The sequence below is a fragment of the Punctularia strigosozonata genome (genome assembly GCF_000264995.1).
Source record: "Punctularia strigosozonata HHB-11173 SS5 unplaced genomic scaffold PUNSTscaffold_5, whole genome shotgun sequence".
Classification (NCBI taxonomy): domain Eukaryota; kingdom Fungi; phylum Basidiomycota; class Agaricomycetes; order Corticiales; family Punctulariaceae; genus Punctularia; species Punctularia strigosozonata.
The window spans coordinates 535,695-550,247 of NW_006767437.1; the positions used below are offsets into that span (position 1 = coordinate 535,695).

General features: G+C 53.9%; 2 protein-coding genes across 2 annotated transcripts; both read right to left on the reverse strand.

Annotated features, from left to right (window-relative positions):
• Nucleotides 1-6: 6 nt before the first annotated feature.
• Nucleotides 7-9,627, reverse strand: PUNSTDRAFT_143087 (FAT-domain-containing protein; the record flags this gene model as incomplete). Its single annotated transcript, XM_007382769.1, has 36 exons — nt 7-201; nt 262-339; nt 395-591; nt 646-875; nt 940-1,045; nt 1,099-1,182; nt 1,235-1,330; nt 1,382-1,544; nt 1,597-1,950; nt 2,004-2,251; nt 2,307-2,444; nt 2,497-2,602; nt 2,659-2,796; nt 2,848-3,003; nt 3,052-3,252; nt 3,306-3,469; nt 3,521-3,710; nt 3,765-4,043; nt 4,099-4,276; nt 4,326-4,436; nt 4,487-5,232; nt 5,282-5,564; nt 5,610-5,713; nt 5,765-6,385; nt 6,438-6,668; nt 6,716-7,160; nt 7,218-7,455; nt 7,515-7,715; nt 7,764-7,836; nt 7,890-8,011; nt 8,065-8,258; nt 8,316-8,418; nt 8,468-8,669; nt 8,736-9,274; nt 9,334-9,466; nt 9,514-9,627. The coding sequence occupies 33 exons, from the start codon at nt 9,625-9,627 to the stop codon at nt 860-862; spliced, it is 7,077 nt and encodes a 2,358-aa protein (XP_007382831.1). The 3' UTR covers nt 7-201; nt 262-339; nt 395-591; nt 646-859.
• Nucleotides 9,628-12,939: 3,312 nt separating this feature from the next.
• PUNSTDRAFT_66703 (uncharacterized protein) lies at nt 12,940-13,341 on the reverse strand (the record flags this gene model as incomplete). The annotated part of the gene is made up of 3 exons (XM_007382770.1): nt 12,940-12,998; nt 13,051-13,143; nt 13,200-13,341. Coding segments are annotated over 3 exons (294 nt in total), but the record flags the coding sequence as incomplete, so codon positions are not given.
• Between the last annotated feature and the right edge of the window lie 1,212 nt (nt 13,342-14,553).

A 14,553-nucleotide genomic window follows, 5' to 3' on the forward strand; every position in this document is an offset into this window, starting at 1 on the left:
ACCCCTCCTTGCTCGAAGCCAAGTTCTCTGGCTAAGCTCAGGCTGTTCTTGTATCAATATGCCTCGGCACAGAGCCCAGCAGGAGGAGGAGGACGCAGCGGCACTCAAACTCGGCTCTGAGTTTGCGTCCGCCGGTTGCCTGCTCATCTCCGAAGTCAAATACCTGTTGGAACACAAGGACCGAGACAACACTGACAATGCGTCAGTCCTTCGCCGACCATCTCGATAGGCTACAGTTCTGAACCTGGGATTGGTATCAAGGGTATACAACAAGACGCTGGAATACGTCCGTACATTCTCTCGGTACACATCTGCCGACTCGGCGTCGAGCGTTCGAAGGTTCGTCCGTGGCCTCTCCACATTCGTAGCGCCTGTGCTCAAATGCGCGAGAAAGCGTGCTTGCAAGCCGTGACGCCGGCCTATCTCAGTTTGAGATCGCCCAGCTGGCTAATCTCTGCCCGGCAGACGTGGATGAAGCCAGAAGTTTGATCCCGAGGTGCGATTTGCCACCCGGACCCTCCTCAAGGATTTCAGCCTGTTTTCCGATGTCGTATCGTCTCAGGAGCTGACCTCCTCTGTAGTCTGGTCAAGGTACCTGAGGATCGTCTTCAAGCTATGATCGACGAGATGCTCACGCTTCGCAAGTTTCAGTCGTGATACCTCCACATTTTCAAGGGTGCTTCCGTCGTATATATTATTGTTGTACTGTGGCTCTTGACAGCTTCGTGAAGTCGGAACGAGCGTGACTAATCCGATAATATTCTGTCTATGATACATGGGAAAGCAGATGGCTGACATGCGTAATAATAAGTTACAAGAACAGCACACGGAGAGTACGGGGACCAGACACCGACTGAGTTCACCAGAACGCACACCTGTGGACAGAAACAGAATATCAGTCAGTGGGAATACTCGTACGCGAGCTACATTGATGCTTGCCATCCAGAGAAACATTGGCACAAGTTCTCAAGCGAGGTCGCCTGCAGTATCAACTTATCCACTTGTGCGGGGACGTCGAGCGCGACTTCCGGATCGAAATCTCGACCTATGGCCATGTTTTAGTGAATAAGAAAACAGTCCAGGTTCAGGAGCTTGTACCTGTCAGCTTCTGTTGTACGCGGTTGTACACGAATAGAGCGCGTTCATTTCGCACTTCCTGTTTAACACCTTCTCCGACGTTTTCTGTGTGTGATCCGGTTGGATTTCGCTCTACAAGGATGTGAAGAACACGTACCGTTGAAAATCTCATTCTCGTTGGCCTTAAGTTTCCTCGTTGGTCCTTGAGGGAAGGCAGCGGCTTTAAGCTCCGCGTTTCGAGTGGCGTCCGGATCTGTATTCTCCATTAGCATGTTAATTACCACAAGAACCGCTCAATGCCTACCGTCGTGACGGCGAGCGTCCACGTCATGCTGCATCAATCTCCAGTTGATCAAGGGATCGTACACAAAGGCCTCTAAGACAGCCATGAGGGACTCCTTGTTGTCGCGGAGAACCTTCATGGAGATCTCGCATGTATTCCTGAAGCTACCCTCTATACCGCTGACCTGTAACAATCATGAGCACTGCTCCACTGGATGATACGAACAAGGTGCAGACCTCCATAGCATGAGTCAGCATTCTCGTCAACCGGAACGGAATCTTCTCGGGAAATTTCTCTCGGTGCATCGCGACCTCGAAGCAGTCGCCAAAGTCGATGTGGACCACCTTCCCGGTGGAGCGCTCCAGAAGCAAGTTGCTCGGATGCCTGTCGCCCAAGCCCAGGATGTGGCCGACCATGCTGTTGACCGCAAGGGATCGTGTGTACGTCGCTCGTCGCTCCAGCCAGTGCTCCGAGTTGTTCGACTTGAGCCAAAGCACTCGGTAGAGATCCTGTCCTGTGGTGTTCTCCAGAGCGTATTCGAATACTTCCACCTTCTGTAACAAGATCAAGTTCTCATAGTCCGGCGCCATCTGGACATCAGTTGAGAACCAGGTCAGGCGTGCATCGGAGAAGAAAGACGCGCCTGGAGCATGAGTCGATACTCGATGTTGAGTAGCACCTTGCGAGAGTCGCGGTAGTCTCGCACAAGCACGTGCAACGTGTCACTGTCCGGCACCCAACCGATCAGACCAGCATTGGGAGCCAGAGGAATAACGGGGTATCGTTGGATATGGAGTCGTCGTTTGAAGCTGTCCGTATCTACAGCAAGGAGTCCGTTGACGAGACTGAACAGTTGCATCACGCGCTCGTCTTGCCGAAGATCCTCGTGACCTAGGTGCGTACGTTTAGCGAACATACAGCTACGGGCACGAGCGATTCCAGTCACCTTTGAGGAGATATTGATAGTCTCGCCCATCGCTGCCTCTGAGGCGCAAGCGGCGTGGTCGCTGCTTGGACGAGATCACCGTCAGCTTGGATGCAAAACTGGTAATCTTGACGATAGGGCGCCCGCTTTGGTAAGTGCCTTCACAAGTCATAAACGCGAAGTATCTTGGAATATATCAGCTGGGACTTACCCGGTACGGCGAGGTCCAAATTCCGAGCCTTGAGTAGTTCGGGAGACACGTATTGTAAGTCCAGCGTCGTCAGTTGAGGTAGTTGCTTCTCAATCTTCTTAAACACCTGACAAAGCCAAAGCCCCATTAGGAACAGAACGCGACTTGAAAGGATAGCCTTACCCCATAGTAGGTATCCCAAGCCCTTTCAAGCTCACTGGTTTCCCCATATACACGGTATCGGCGACAAGCTTCGCGAGCTTCATGCAAGTCCCGGCCGAATACCTGCGCGAAAGATGTTTCCCTTGCAGTCGTTGGCCCCTAGGAAGACGAATTAGCCAGGTGCTGGTGATAATCACACGAATCGCTCACGGCTTCCAACAGATCATGCAGCGGTTCGAGACAGGCAATCATGGCATCAGGGTTCTTCTCAGTGAAATACAACCGAGATGCTTCTTCGAGACCTTCGAACCATAGTTCATGCCAAAGGATCGCCACTCGGATTAACTCCTGGCTAACGAGCAATGCCTGCAGCGAGTGTCAATTCAAGACTTTTCATATAGGGAATCACCTCACCTGTTCCACTATGGTCGCACTGTGTTCTCTCATACGTTCCATGATCCCGAGGGCGGCATCTCTGCGAGCAGCGCTTGAGGATTTCGAGGCAACGGTCAAAGGGTAAACCAAGGCTTGTGGATGATGCTTTCCAACTTCCACCAGCAGGTTGGTTATAATCCTCCGAATATTGGTGCTCGGAGTCTGGATACGCGCAATGATCTGGACCCACTAGAGTTAAACCCAACGTGCATGCGAGACGAACAATCACATACCTGCGGAATCACTTCTAACCACGTGTCGACCTCTACCGTCGCAAAGCCTTCGCTCATCGCATGGCTGACGTCATCGTGTACGCCGAACTTGAACCACAAGGTCAAGAGACGAAGGGTGTCTTGAAGCGCATTCTCATTGCGTAGCGAGATGGAGCGGAAAAATCCTAATCGCTCGCATGAGTACCTCGATCGACCCACACTAGTCAAGGACTCGCCTCGGATGGACTGCACTATATGGGCTGCGAGCGAAGTACCAGAGACATCGCTCGTCTTAATCTCGCTGCGGTTCTCAAGGTGGCCGATTACCTCGAAATTGGCAAGCGCCCAAGTATGCCAGGCTTTATACCACTTCGGGTCGTACCGGGTGGCAAGCAGGTACGAATGAAGGATATCCTTGGTGTTTCTCTGGAGATGGACGATGAACTTCGACAGCAGTCGATATAGGTGCGTGTGACGTACCGAGCCCCAGTCCTCTCCAAGCACCGTTTGCCATTCGCCGATCTTATAGTAACATCTAGCCACCAATTTCGAGAATTCTTCTGACTTCTCCTTTGACAACGACGAGGCGCGCTCGTTCGGCCGCGGTTGCAATTCCCTCGTAAGGCTGTCTGCGAACTGCCGAAGGTACTCAAGATGGCTTTCGCGATTTTGACCCGTGGCCCATGAAAATTTGAGATGGGCGTATATCACGTTTGGTGGGGCCTTCGTGTATCGGAGCTGTGGTATCTGATCCGGGGGCTATCATAATGTACATCAGACTAAGCTTCGGCGCAGCATGGTCTCATGGACTTACCGCTCCACGATATAATAGGGAGTTGATGGCCTTCTCGGCCAAAGCCATGCGATCGGATTTACGACAGAGGTTGGCAAACTTGATCCACACAACAGGGTCGTCTTCTGGACTAAGGACCAAACTCCTGACTTGTAGAACACGCTGCCACACTTCTACCTGAGGCTGACAACCCTGTAGTCTGGAAAAAAGACGTCAGTCAATGTAAGCCGTAACTGCGTCATCCCTACCTCTTCATCCATGTCGTCTTCATGGTCTTTTGACGCTCGGGTTGATCAGCATATTGTTTGTACGCAATGATCTCCTCCAGTTCTGACAACATTTGAGCGCGAACCATGATACTACAGACGGCGAAATGAGCAAGCAACTAATGACGTGGATTGTGCCTTACTTGTACGAGCGGCCATAGCTCTCGTTGACGAGAGTCGTGAGTTCGGGGTCCAGGAGGTCTCTCGCCTTCGCAATGTGGGTGATCGCCTTCGGGAATTGGTTCTGATGGACGGCCAAGATTGCACGATAGAACGATCGATCTGGAGAATCAACTCTCATCGAACTAATGTACTTGTCCATATCCTCCCACTCATTCAGGCACCACGCAGCGGCGGCAGCCATGGGCGCCATATCTCGGCGTTCGTCAGGATTCGCAGCTTCCCAGTGTTCTTCGACCTGGCTGGCGAGTGCATCCCATTCCCCTAGGGCGTGAAGACACCTCATCTTACCCGCCGGCACTTCCCGGTTGTCAGGATCTTCTTCTCCCTTGCGGTCGTAAGCCTCGAGTGCCTCCTGCCAGCGACCCAACCTCTCGTACCACTCCTCATGCTTGCTAACGTCGTAAGTCTCTTTGGCCGTGATGAGTGTGCCCCATGCCGCATCATGCTGTTGCAACTTCTGATTAATCCCAATCAATGCCTCGATGATGTTGGGGGACGTTTCAGAGAAGAACTCGAGCTCTTTATAGTGCAGAGCCTTCGCGTACGCATGATACTTCATCGCATGCTCTCCGAGCGTGCGATGTTCAATGGGCAAGGGTTTCTCTTCATGCTCCATGAACTCTGCTAAATTGAGCAAACGATGCACAAGCTCCGAGGGCGCTTCGGGCGCTCCCATCGCAAGCTCAATGGCGCGGACAAGGTCCTCCTGCAGGCGGTCGTTAATGATGATGCGAGCAACATCGCCGAATGCTTGCCTGATATTGGTCATACAGCTCGCCCCAGCACGAGATGAATGCAGCATTGAAGAGTTCTTTGGCGAGAGGAGGGTGGGCATCAACTAGCGTCATACACGCACGAAGGGCGTGAGAAGGAGATTCCTTCATGAACTCGACGGCGAGACGGTGCATCCAATCGTTCCAATCCTCACGCGTTGCAACCTGGGAGACATCCCACGCCTGCTTCAAGTGCTGTTGGTTCACGGTCATCTTGCTGGGTTCAGCAGGTGCAGTGAACTCTGTCTTAGAGCTATCGCTGAAGCTGCAATCGATCAGTGAATTCAGTGCGTTCCAACATGTTTCTCACAGAAGTTCAATGCCTGGAGCTTCCTGAGGAAGGCGTTCGCCGTTCAGAAGCTTCGACACAAGATTCTCGTACTTGATGTAGTTGACTCGATAATTGACCATCGTCTGCATAAACTGTGAGCAAGGGCATCAAGTCCCGAGGAGTCCAAAACGTACCTTATTGATCGTCGGCACGAAGATCGCGAAATCGGAGCCTAACTGGATGAGAAGCGAGCAAAGCGTGTCCATCACGGCCATACGCAGCTCGTTGTTTGCAGTCCGAAGAACTCGAACAAGTGGATGTACGATACGGGAGGCATGGTCGGAAAAGTTCACCTTCCTGGATAAGCCATCGATCGTCTGAACGGCGCGCTTGCGTAAAGCTATGCTTGCTCCCTCCCGCTCGCAGGTCTTCACGATGGTGGGTATCACGAGGTGCAGATATTCCTCCACGTTGGAGCCGAAAGTGAGGATGGCGTCAAAAATTTTGATCTGGGTGTTCATACGTTTGTCGTTCAGAGGCCCGCCATCGAACACCTTCAGCGCGAGCGGCAAAATGGTCGGCAGGAACGGCTTGAATTCAGCGTCCAGTGCCCTACCGAGGGACTCGACGAGCGAGACAATCGGCAGATGCAAGGCAGAGTTCTCCCACAATTCCGTGATGAGCGCGACAATGTCAGGCATGTAGACACGGACGTGTTGCTTGATGATGTCAATCAAGATCGCAAGCTGCTGAAGATGAAACTCTTGCAAACGCGCATTAGAATTGCGCGCCACCATCGCAAATGCCGGAATGATCTAACGGGGGAGAAATCAGAGAATTTGATTTGTTACGAGATTGTTGACTGACTTCGGGTAAGAACGTAACGCATTTCAGACCTTGCGTCTTGAAGATAGCCATTATAGCCTCGATGACTGTATGGTGCTGCGCACTGAGGGAGGAATCTCTGAGAACCCCCAGGAGCGATCGAATCACTACAGTCTGGTAGTAATCATCTGAAGAGGTCGACATGAAGGCGGGAGTCAGAGTCGCCGAGTTGTCATTATTGCCGCTTTCGTTGCCATCGTCAATTGACTTGTGCTGGAGTAGGTTCAGTACACGTAACATGCGGCTAATGCACTACCTACCTTCCGTTTGTAGGGATCCAAAGCACCGAGGATACCGAGCACCCGAATGACCTCCCGACGCATCAGCTGGTTCGACTCGGTTTTCATGATACGCCCGAGAAGTTGCAGCAATTGCGGATAATCAAGAAGCGGCGCGATAACATAACCGGTGCTAGAGCACACTTGTCCGAGAGAAATCAAAGCCGCGTCCCGTTTCTGCAGTGCAGAGTCCGCCAAGCGGGTCATGATCACCTGCATGAGGTCTGGTATCTGTGGAACGACATCTTCTCCGCCAGCAGCTGCCAGCTCGCCGAGGCACATCAATACATTGGCCGCGACGACAGAATTTTGATCGTCAGCTTTCTGAAGTAAAACGCGAAGCATGGGCACAGCGTAGGGCTTGATCAACCGTTTAGTAGCCCCAACGAGACGTGTCAGCAGGAGAGTGCACTCTTCTCGTCCGCGTCTGAACACCCCGTGTGAGCGTGCTGTATCACGGAAACAGGTTGTACGATTCACTCACAGTACGGTTGAGTATTCTAACTCAGTCAGAAGTTGAATTAACGTTTTCCGTAGAGACGGCATGACGTAGGCGGGGTTGTGCATGGCGAGTCGGCCTATGAGGCTCACGGCAGTGAGTCTGTTCTCGAAGACCTCGTCATTGAGGGCGATGAACAGCGATCGAACATTCTCGGCTTGAGCAAGGTGCTTGTCGAAGCGTTCGTGGAGGTTCGATAAGACAGTTTGCCTGATACCGGGATCTAGAGTCAAGATAGCGGTGAGCTGACCATACGTAGAAGCATAGAACGAGGGTGCATACCAGGATCCGCGATACCCACGGTCAACAATTTATCGAGAACGTCGGTTATGACTTCAATGGCATGGTTGCTCGACTGATAACATATCGGATCCCTCACAAAGCAATGGCAGCAGGTGAGGGCGGCAGCGCGCCGTACTTCGGCATGGTCGTCATCCAGATACGGCAGAGCACACGTTCGCACAACTTCGTTAAGAACGTAACCTGTGGAAAGTCAGTCAAATCGGTTCTACCGAGTTTCTAGCGACTCACCGCTGAAGTCAAATGTGCCAAGTGTTTCCAAGGCCAAGGTGATAAGTTCGGGGCTTTTGGACCCGTCGGGTCCCTGGAATCACGATGAGTATAGATAGAGCACAACCCCGACGGCGAGAAACCTACTTGTCCAATATTGTATTCCTTGACCAAAGACGAGATTTCTCCCCGGACAAAGGATGATGGTGCCCCCAGTGGTTTGTAAGGTTGGCCACTGAGAATTAGGGACAGCATGTCCAGCAGGCGCTCTAAATATATTTAAGGCCACAATACGGCGGAACTGAGACAGTGTTGGGCGAACCTTGTATTGTCTTGAGCAGAGGCTGTATATGCCTGGCTATGGCGACCAGAGCTTGCCTCAACGGCTCGCTCAGCCCACAAGCAAACATGAGATCAAGTTGGTCATGTAGTAGTTTCGTCAGATTGGGCCCCACTGCGGCTGCAAGCATGCCGATGCACTGGAACATGGGTTCCTCCGCGGGCGCGTTCTTCTTCCTGTGGAACCAGCCTCATGAGTATGATTAAGAAATTGAGGGGGCCATAATTGGTTACCCTCTCAAGAGCAGGCCACTCTTGATTTGCGCCATTATCGGTTCAAGAAACAGTTTCATGTCACTACCAACAGCGGTGGCCACGTGGCCAATGGCAATGAAACCTAGCACGATTTTGAAAAGGGCGCGTTTATGCTACAAACGTATACTAACCGAAGTTCCGCTCTTGAGGTTTCTCCAGCTGCGCAAGCAGGTGCGCCACAGCGTGGTGAAGATGGCGTTCCACGAAGGTTTGCGCGTCATAGGCAGCGAGCGTTGGGATGAGGGTAATGACCATCTTGCGCACAACTATGTCACGGTGATTTTTGAATGTCATGATGCGTTCCGCGGTGTCGACGTAGTGATCCTTCATGAACTGGGTGGAAAGTTGTGGAAAGTTGCATATATAGTCAACGAGATTGGCGAGGGCAAAGCGACTCACCATACCCCCATGTAGGAGCAGCTCCCTCAGAGTGAGCAACGAGCCGTGTATGATCTCGGGCGGCGTCATCTTGAGGCCATTCTGCGCATCAGCAAGAATTCGCTGAAGATAGAGGCTTGGTTGGTTCCTCTCCCGTTGAGAGACGATCTCCAGGCAGGCTGCCAGAAGCTCGGCGGCGCCCTCGCGAACAATAACCCGCGCGTCTCTGAGTGGCACAAGGATCTTCTCGAAAACCAGTCCGATGTGCGGATGGAAGTAGTTCGGGCTGTGTTTGGCGAGCTCCTTGAGGATCAGCACACCGGCATATCTGTTCGTTTCGGCGCCAGACAAGAGACCGATGGCAGACTGGACTTCGAAGTCCATAAACCGATCGCCGAAGGCGGCACCACCAAGCTGAGCGATGTGACCTAGCGTTTTCGAGGCGGCGAGCATGATGTTGATGTCTGGATCGGGTACCAGCGACCGCGCATAGTTATAGAATCGGAAGAGATTCCGCTTTGACTCGAGCGTCTCTTCGGTGTCCACAGAAAGCAGCTGGTCTGAGACAATTTATTGTTCAGTCAGCAGCAGTGGCCACAGTAGCGCGAATAATACGCACCAATCGCGGTGATTCCACCAAGCTTTTCCGCGTTGATCTGACTGTGGACTAATTCGAAGAGGCGCTTGTTGATGTCATCGTCCCAGAGTTTGGAGGCAACATCAGATGGAAGTTCTGCAACAGTCGTAGAAACCTGCAGGACATCAGCAAAACCAAACTGCACGAGCCAAAGACACGCACATAATGTTGTAGCTCGATGGCTGCTTGTAATCGAACTTCCGGACTCTTGTCGCGTAACGACTTGAAGATGGCGCCCAGCACATCCGACTGTGCAGTAGAGCTTGTCGTCGCCATGATGGCGTATAGAGAAAGGAGGACAATTGGCGATCACTGCCTGAAGCCGTGCCCACGAGCGCCAAGCCAGAGCTGAACTCGACCGAAGAAGGCGAAGACACACGAGCCGCTGAGCCACAAGCGCCCGTGAAGCAGTCAATGACATCACCTGACTCAATGAACTTCAATGACCACGTGACTACACTTACGAGGGAATATGCTTGCTTGGCGTTTTCTTTCCAGCCCTGACCACAGCATGTGCGCAACTCCGTCACCGTCATCGGAAAGGAGAGAAACACTCGTTGACACTTGCATTATAATTAAAGGTACTTCGCTGCTGGCAGTCATAACTACTCGCGCGACACGTTCCTAACAAGCATGGGGCAAAATCCCAATACGTCGGTATTTTCTCGCTTACCGTTCCTATCCGCGCAGTTTCTGCACGCCGTATCCTGCTGTTCAACCTTATATGCTGCCGGTCTGACTCTAGGACTCCACGGATCATCTGCTCTTCCTCCCGTGTCTTGGTCATGTGGTCCACGCCGGTTTCTATCAAGCTTTGGCTATAGTTCGTCCCCTACACGATCTCTGCCCCAGGCTCTCTCAATCCAAGACGGTGGCGTAACGAAAGAGTTCTCGCTCAATGTTGGGCCATCCTGTCTCCTCTCCTCTCGCAAAGTGATGTCTTCGCCCTCATGGCACTGGCCAGTTATCGATAGCGCCGCGTATTATTGGACGAGCAACGGGTCATCTTAATCATATCGCACAGCCTAGCGCGTGTGCGCAGTGCGAGACGCAGGAGTCGCATGTGGGTCTCTAGGTTCCGATCCATTGAATGGTCAAGTGTGTGCTAAGTATGTTCCCTCGTTCACACTTCAGCGCTTTCGGCTACGCCGGATGTTTTCGAGGGCGCCTCTCAGCCATTTCAAACGACCGACGTTGGTGGCGCACAGTAGCAACGGAGCCACTGGATTCATATCTCCGTCTTGGGTAGCTTCGAGCCCACCTCTTGGCGGCTGCACTCCAACTTGTGATAATCGTGGATCTTGTACGTGGCCATCGTGACCATCCTCCGCAAGACAATCGCTGCGATACGCACGTTTCGGGGCCTCGTCGTTCCGTTGCTTCTCATAGTGTCTTGAAAGACGTCGAGCGGGTCATGAGTTGTCCGGTCTTTGTATGTCGGAAGGCGTCCGCGACGCAACGTCAAGCATACTCCGTTACAATCGGGCGCCCTTATACGCGCCGACTCGGACATGGCGACCATCTCTGTCTATCAGCACCGATGTTGATGATCTCTGAACTACGCCAGACCATCCGATTCCGTGATTACTTCAACCATGGCGAATCAGGACGAAACCTGTGGGCGTTTTGTATTGCCACTGGCCAACCGAGATTCTATCTAAGCGACGCCCTCATTCCCCTATTCGCGCCCATTTATCAATGCACGACACATATATCTTGTAGTACTGCCGTCCCGTGGACACCATACCCCGCATTTCTCTTTTAGATGTCAGGGCATCAACGTCGTCACCAGCGCCTGTAACCACGGTCGGAGCCTGTGCGGGATGCTTATTCCACTGCTTAATTCTGCTTACCGCATTCAGAAGCCAGGGGGTCAGAATGCACAGCCCCCTTGCTCCCGGATCTCGAGGCCCGGGAGTGCGCTCGCCCGGCGATCGGAGTCCCCCTCTCTCTTATCGGAGGCTGGTTGAGGCCGCTCTGGGCTCTACTCTTGTTGCCAACTTGGCCGTCTCGGGTACACCGGCGCACTGGCCGTCTCTGCCGTTTGCCAGCTGAAACATCGATGCGCCTCGGAGGTACATCCCACATATGTCGCTCCTTTCTCGCGCGGAGGCATGCAACCACCGGCGAGAAGACGATCAGTGACCATAAGCTTGCCATAAGCATGGCAGGTCGGGCGCAGCATACTACTATTCGTGAAGCTGCTCCTCGCGGCGTGCCTAGGCCTGCCGCGCGCACCAGGCAAGGCATGAATTTGGTTCCGCCCAGCGCGCGCTTCTGCTGATTTACACGCAACGGCAGGGTAGGGCATGAGACCGCCACGAAGACGTAATCGCGCTCGCCTTCGTGATGACGCCTAGGAAGCGCAGCGATAACGTGCTCGCTTCTGCATCTTCTTTTGTTGCACTCTATCTTCGATCGGAGGTCGTGGGTTGGCGCTCTTGACGTCGTGTGCTTCCCCAAGACCTGTTGAATAGAGATATGCGAGACTCGTGTAATCTGCCTCGTGCCCCGCGCCAGCCGAACATAGCCAGACGGTGAGAAGATCCCGCGCGAGGCATCACAAATCGACCCAGAAACATCCTATAGATACAAACATTAAGCAACTAAAGCAACTAATGATATGTACAATACTATACAACTGCCCAAGAAAGACATGCGCGCAGCATGAGACGGAAAGCGAACGGGAACAGTATTGTACGGGGAGGCTAAGACGTAGATGACAGAGAGTGGCAGTCAGTATACAGTAAATTAGTATTTGTTGTTGAGCGCCGCGCCAGGGAAGAAAAGACGGGAGAAGGATCGAAGGTAATAAGTCATGTACAAGAAAAGAGGTAATCGGCAGCAGCTCCCAACGCAAGGCAATGATCCGCATACGAGTAAATGGGTACTAGTTCTTGTGCGCTAGTGTTCGTCGGCGAGCGTGTGATGTTACCGGTAGTTAGTGATACTTCCCGGGGGCGTATCCCATTGAGAGCGCCCGGGATAGTCAGGAGTAACGGTAGGGGATGTTTCGGCATGAATGCCTGCCGATAGGGGGGACGTCAACGTTCGGTCGGGTACGTAGCCCGGTAGAGGTGTAAGGAGGGTGCTGTCCGGTGCAAGTCGGTTCATCACCGGCGATATGGGTGTGAGATACGTTGTCTGTTGGGAGAGTTGGGATGGGAAAGTGCGCGGCCCGGCAGGACGATGCGGATCATTGTCCAGTGGCTGGTCGGGATGAACGGCGTAACCCTGTTGAGCAGGCGGAGCATAGTGGGGCGGCAGGAAGCGCCCCGGATAGCGATGACCATCGCTTGGCATCGCAGGCATCGATGATCGCCGAAGGAGTCGGCTGTCGTAGCCTTCCGCTGGATAGTAGCCGCGATCCTGCATGCCAGCGTCCAGCCGTACGGCAGAAGTGCCCATGGAAAGGGGGTAGGGGAGGACAGACGGCGCATTCGAATGTTGCGACACCGAATACGCACTACCAGCCGAGTAGCGACTCATGGCTTCCGCTTCGTCAGCGGAGTACGAGTAGCTATCAGCAGTTGGTATGTGCACGCCGAGTTGCGGGCGACTATGGCGACGGCCTCCTGGATTATCGCCCGCGGCAGATTCCGACTCCTTCTTTGCCTTCCGCCATTGCTTCCGCAACTCCTTGAATTCTGTAAATTGGGTAAGAACGCCGTGAATCGATCGATGACGAGCAGCCCATACCGGCTGGACTGCGTTTCTCGCCGTGGCGTTGCATTCCGATGTGGGCGTTGAGATGATTGAGCGTGCCGTATGACTTCGTGCATACCGAGCCATCTTCGATGGCGCAATAATGTGAACTGACTGGTAGCGGCCAATATATTGATGCGTACCTGGCAAGGTGTAGGAGCACTGGTAGAGACGCTCAATCTCATCGTAACGCCTACGTGGCCTCTTCTTCACCGCGTTGCCAGCCAGCGAAACAAAGGCGTAGGTCTTGGAGCTTGCATTGGGACTCCGTGGGCCGCCTCGCATGTACGGCGACGCAGATGGATGGCCGACGACCGATGGCGAGATGGGGACGGTAGGCTGGTCCGGTAATGAGGACATAGGATGTACAGGCGGGGACGGATACGGGTACGAATGTGGGGGAGCATACGGGGCGGACGTCACCTGCTCCGACGTCGGGTCGACCGGGGCCGAGAGGTCAGCTCTCGTATCGTTGGGACTAGGATCCCAGCGATAGTCGGACAACGGCGGTGAAGGCTGGCCCGATCGCCCCGTCATGCTGTAGCCAGCGTAGCGAGCTTGAGGGGGTTCGTCCGACGACGACGGCCCCTCGGTGGCAACACCGTACCGTGCAAGGACAGTGCGATCGAGGTCAGCTGCCTGATTAGAGGACCAAGATGGCGCTTCGTACGCGGCTGCGCGCGGCTGCTGCGCGTAGTCCTGGGCATTAGCAGCATAGCGAGGCTGATTATAGGGGGGATCCTGGGAATGGGGCGTCGACTGCAGATAGGCCTCCATCGAGGGATTAACGGACGGCTCATGATAAGATTCTGATTCCACCGGGGAAGAGACAGGCGAGACAGGAGAGTACTGTCGGCCGCTGTCCTGGTCACGGTTCACGAGCTGGTAGTTGGCGGTGTACGAGTGCGGCGGGGAGAAGTACGAGTCACTGTTCTCGTACATGTCCGAATCGACGGAGGCGCGACGGGCATCCTGGAGAGACGGAAGCGCGAGGGAGGACTTCGGAGCACTGTCGAGCGGGCCGTAGATGTTCTCGTGGGGGACGTCGCTGGCGACTATCCGGGGCACGGCGGAGTCGCTGTCCCCGCAACGGTAGGGGTCGAGCGGGTCGAGGAGCAGCGTGGGCGGGGACGCTCGGAGCAGCATTGGACGAGGCGAGGTGCTGAAAAGGTTTACATATAGCAGAATATTACTATTTGCGCTGTCCGGACCCCAGGCGAAGCACGTCCGGCTGGCGAGATCAAGATCTGGAGGAAAACCCAGCCTCCTGGATGAAATTGCCCAGCGTCCAATGATGATATTATTCTGGAAACCTTCGATAGAACGCCGGCTCTGCGAGCGAAATCTTCTCGGCCCCGCAGGCCCGCGTTGTAGCCGACTGATATGCTTCTCGGAACGTGATGTAGGGGTGACGATCACTGCACGGGACTGCACCCGCCCATCGGCGCCCTGGCAGGACACCGGGAATGTATCCTTGGCCTGGTTGAGCTGAGGACA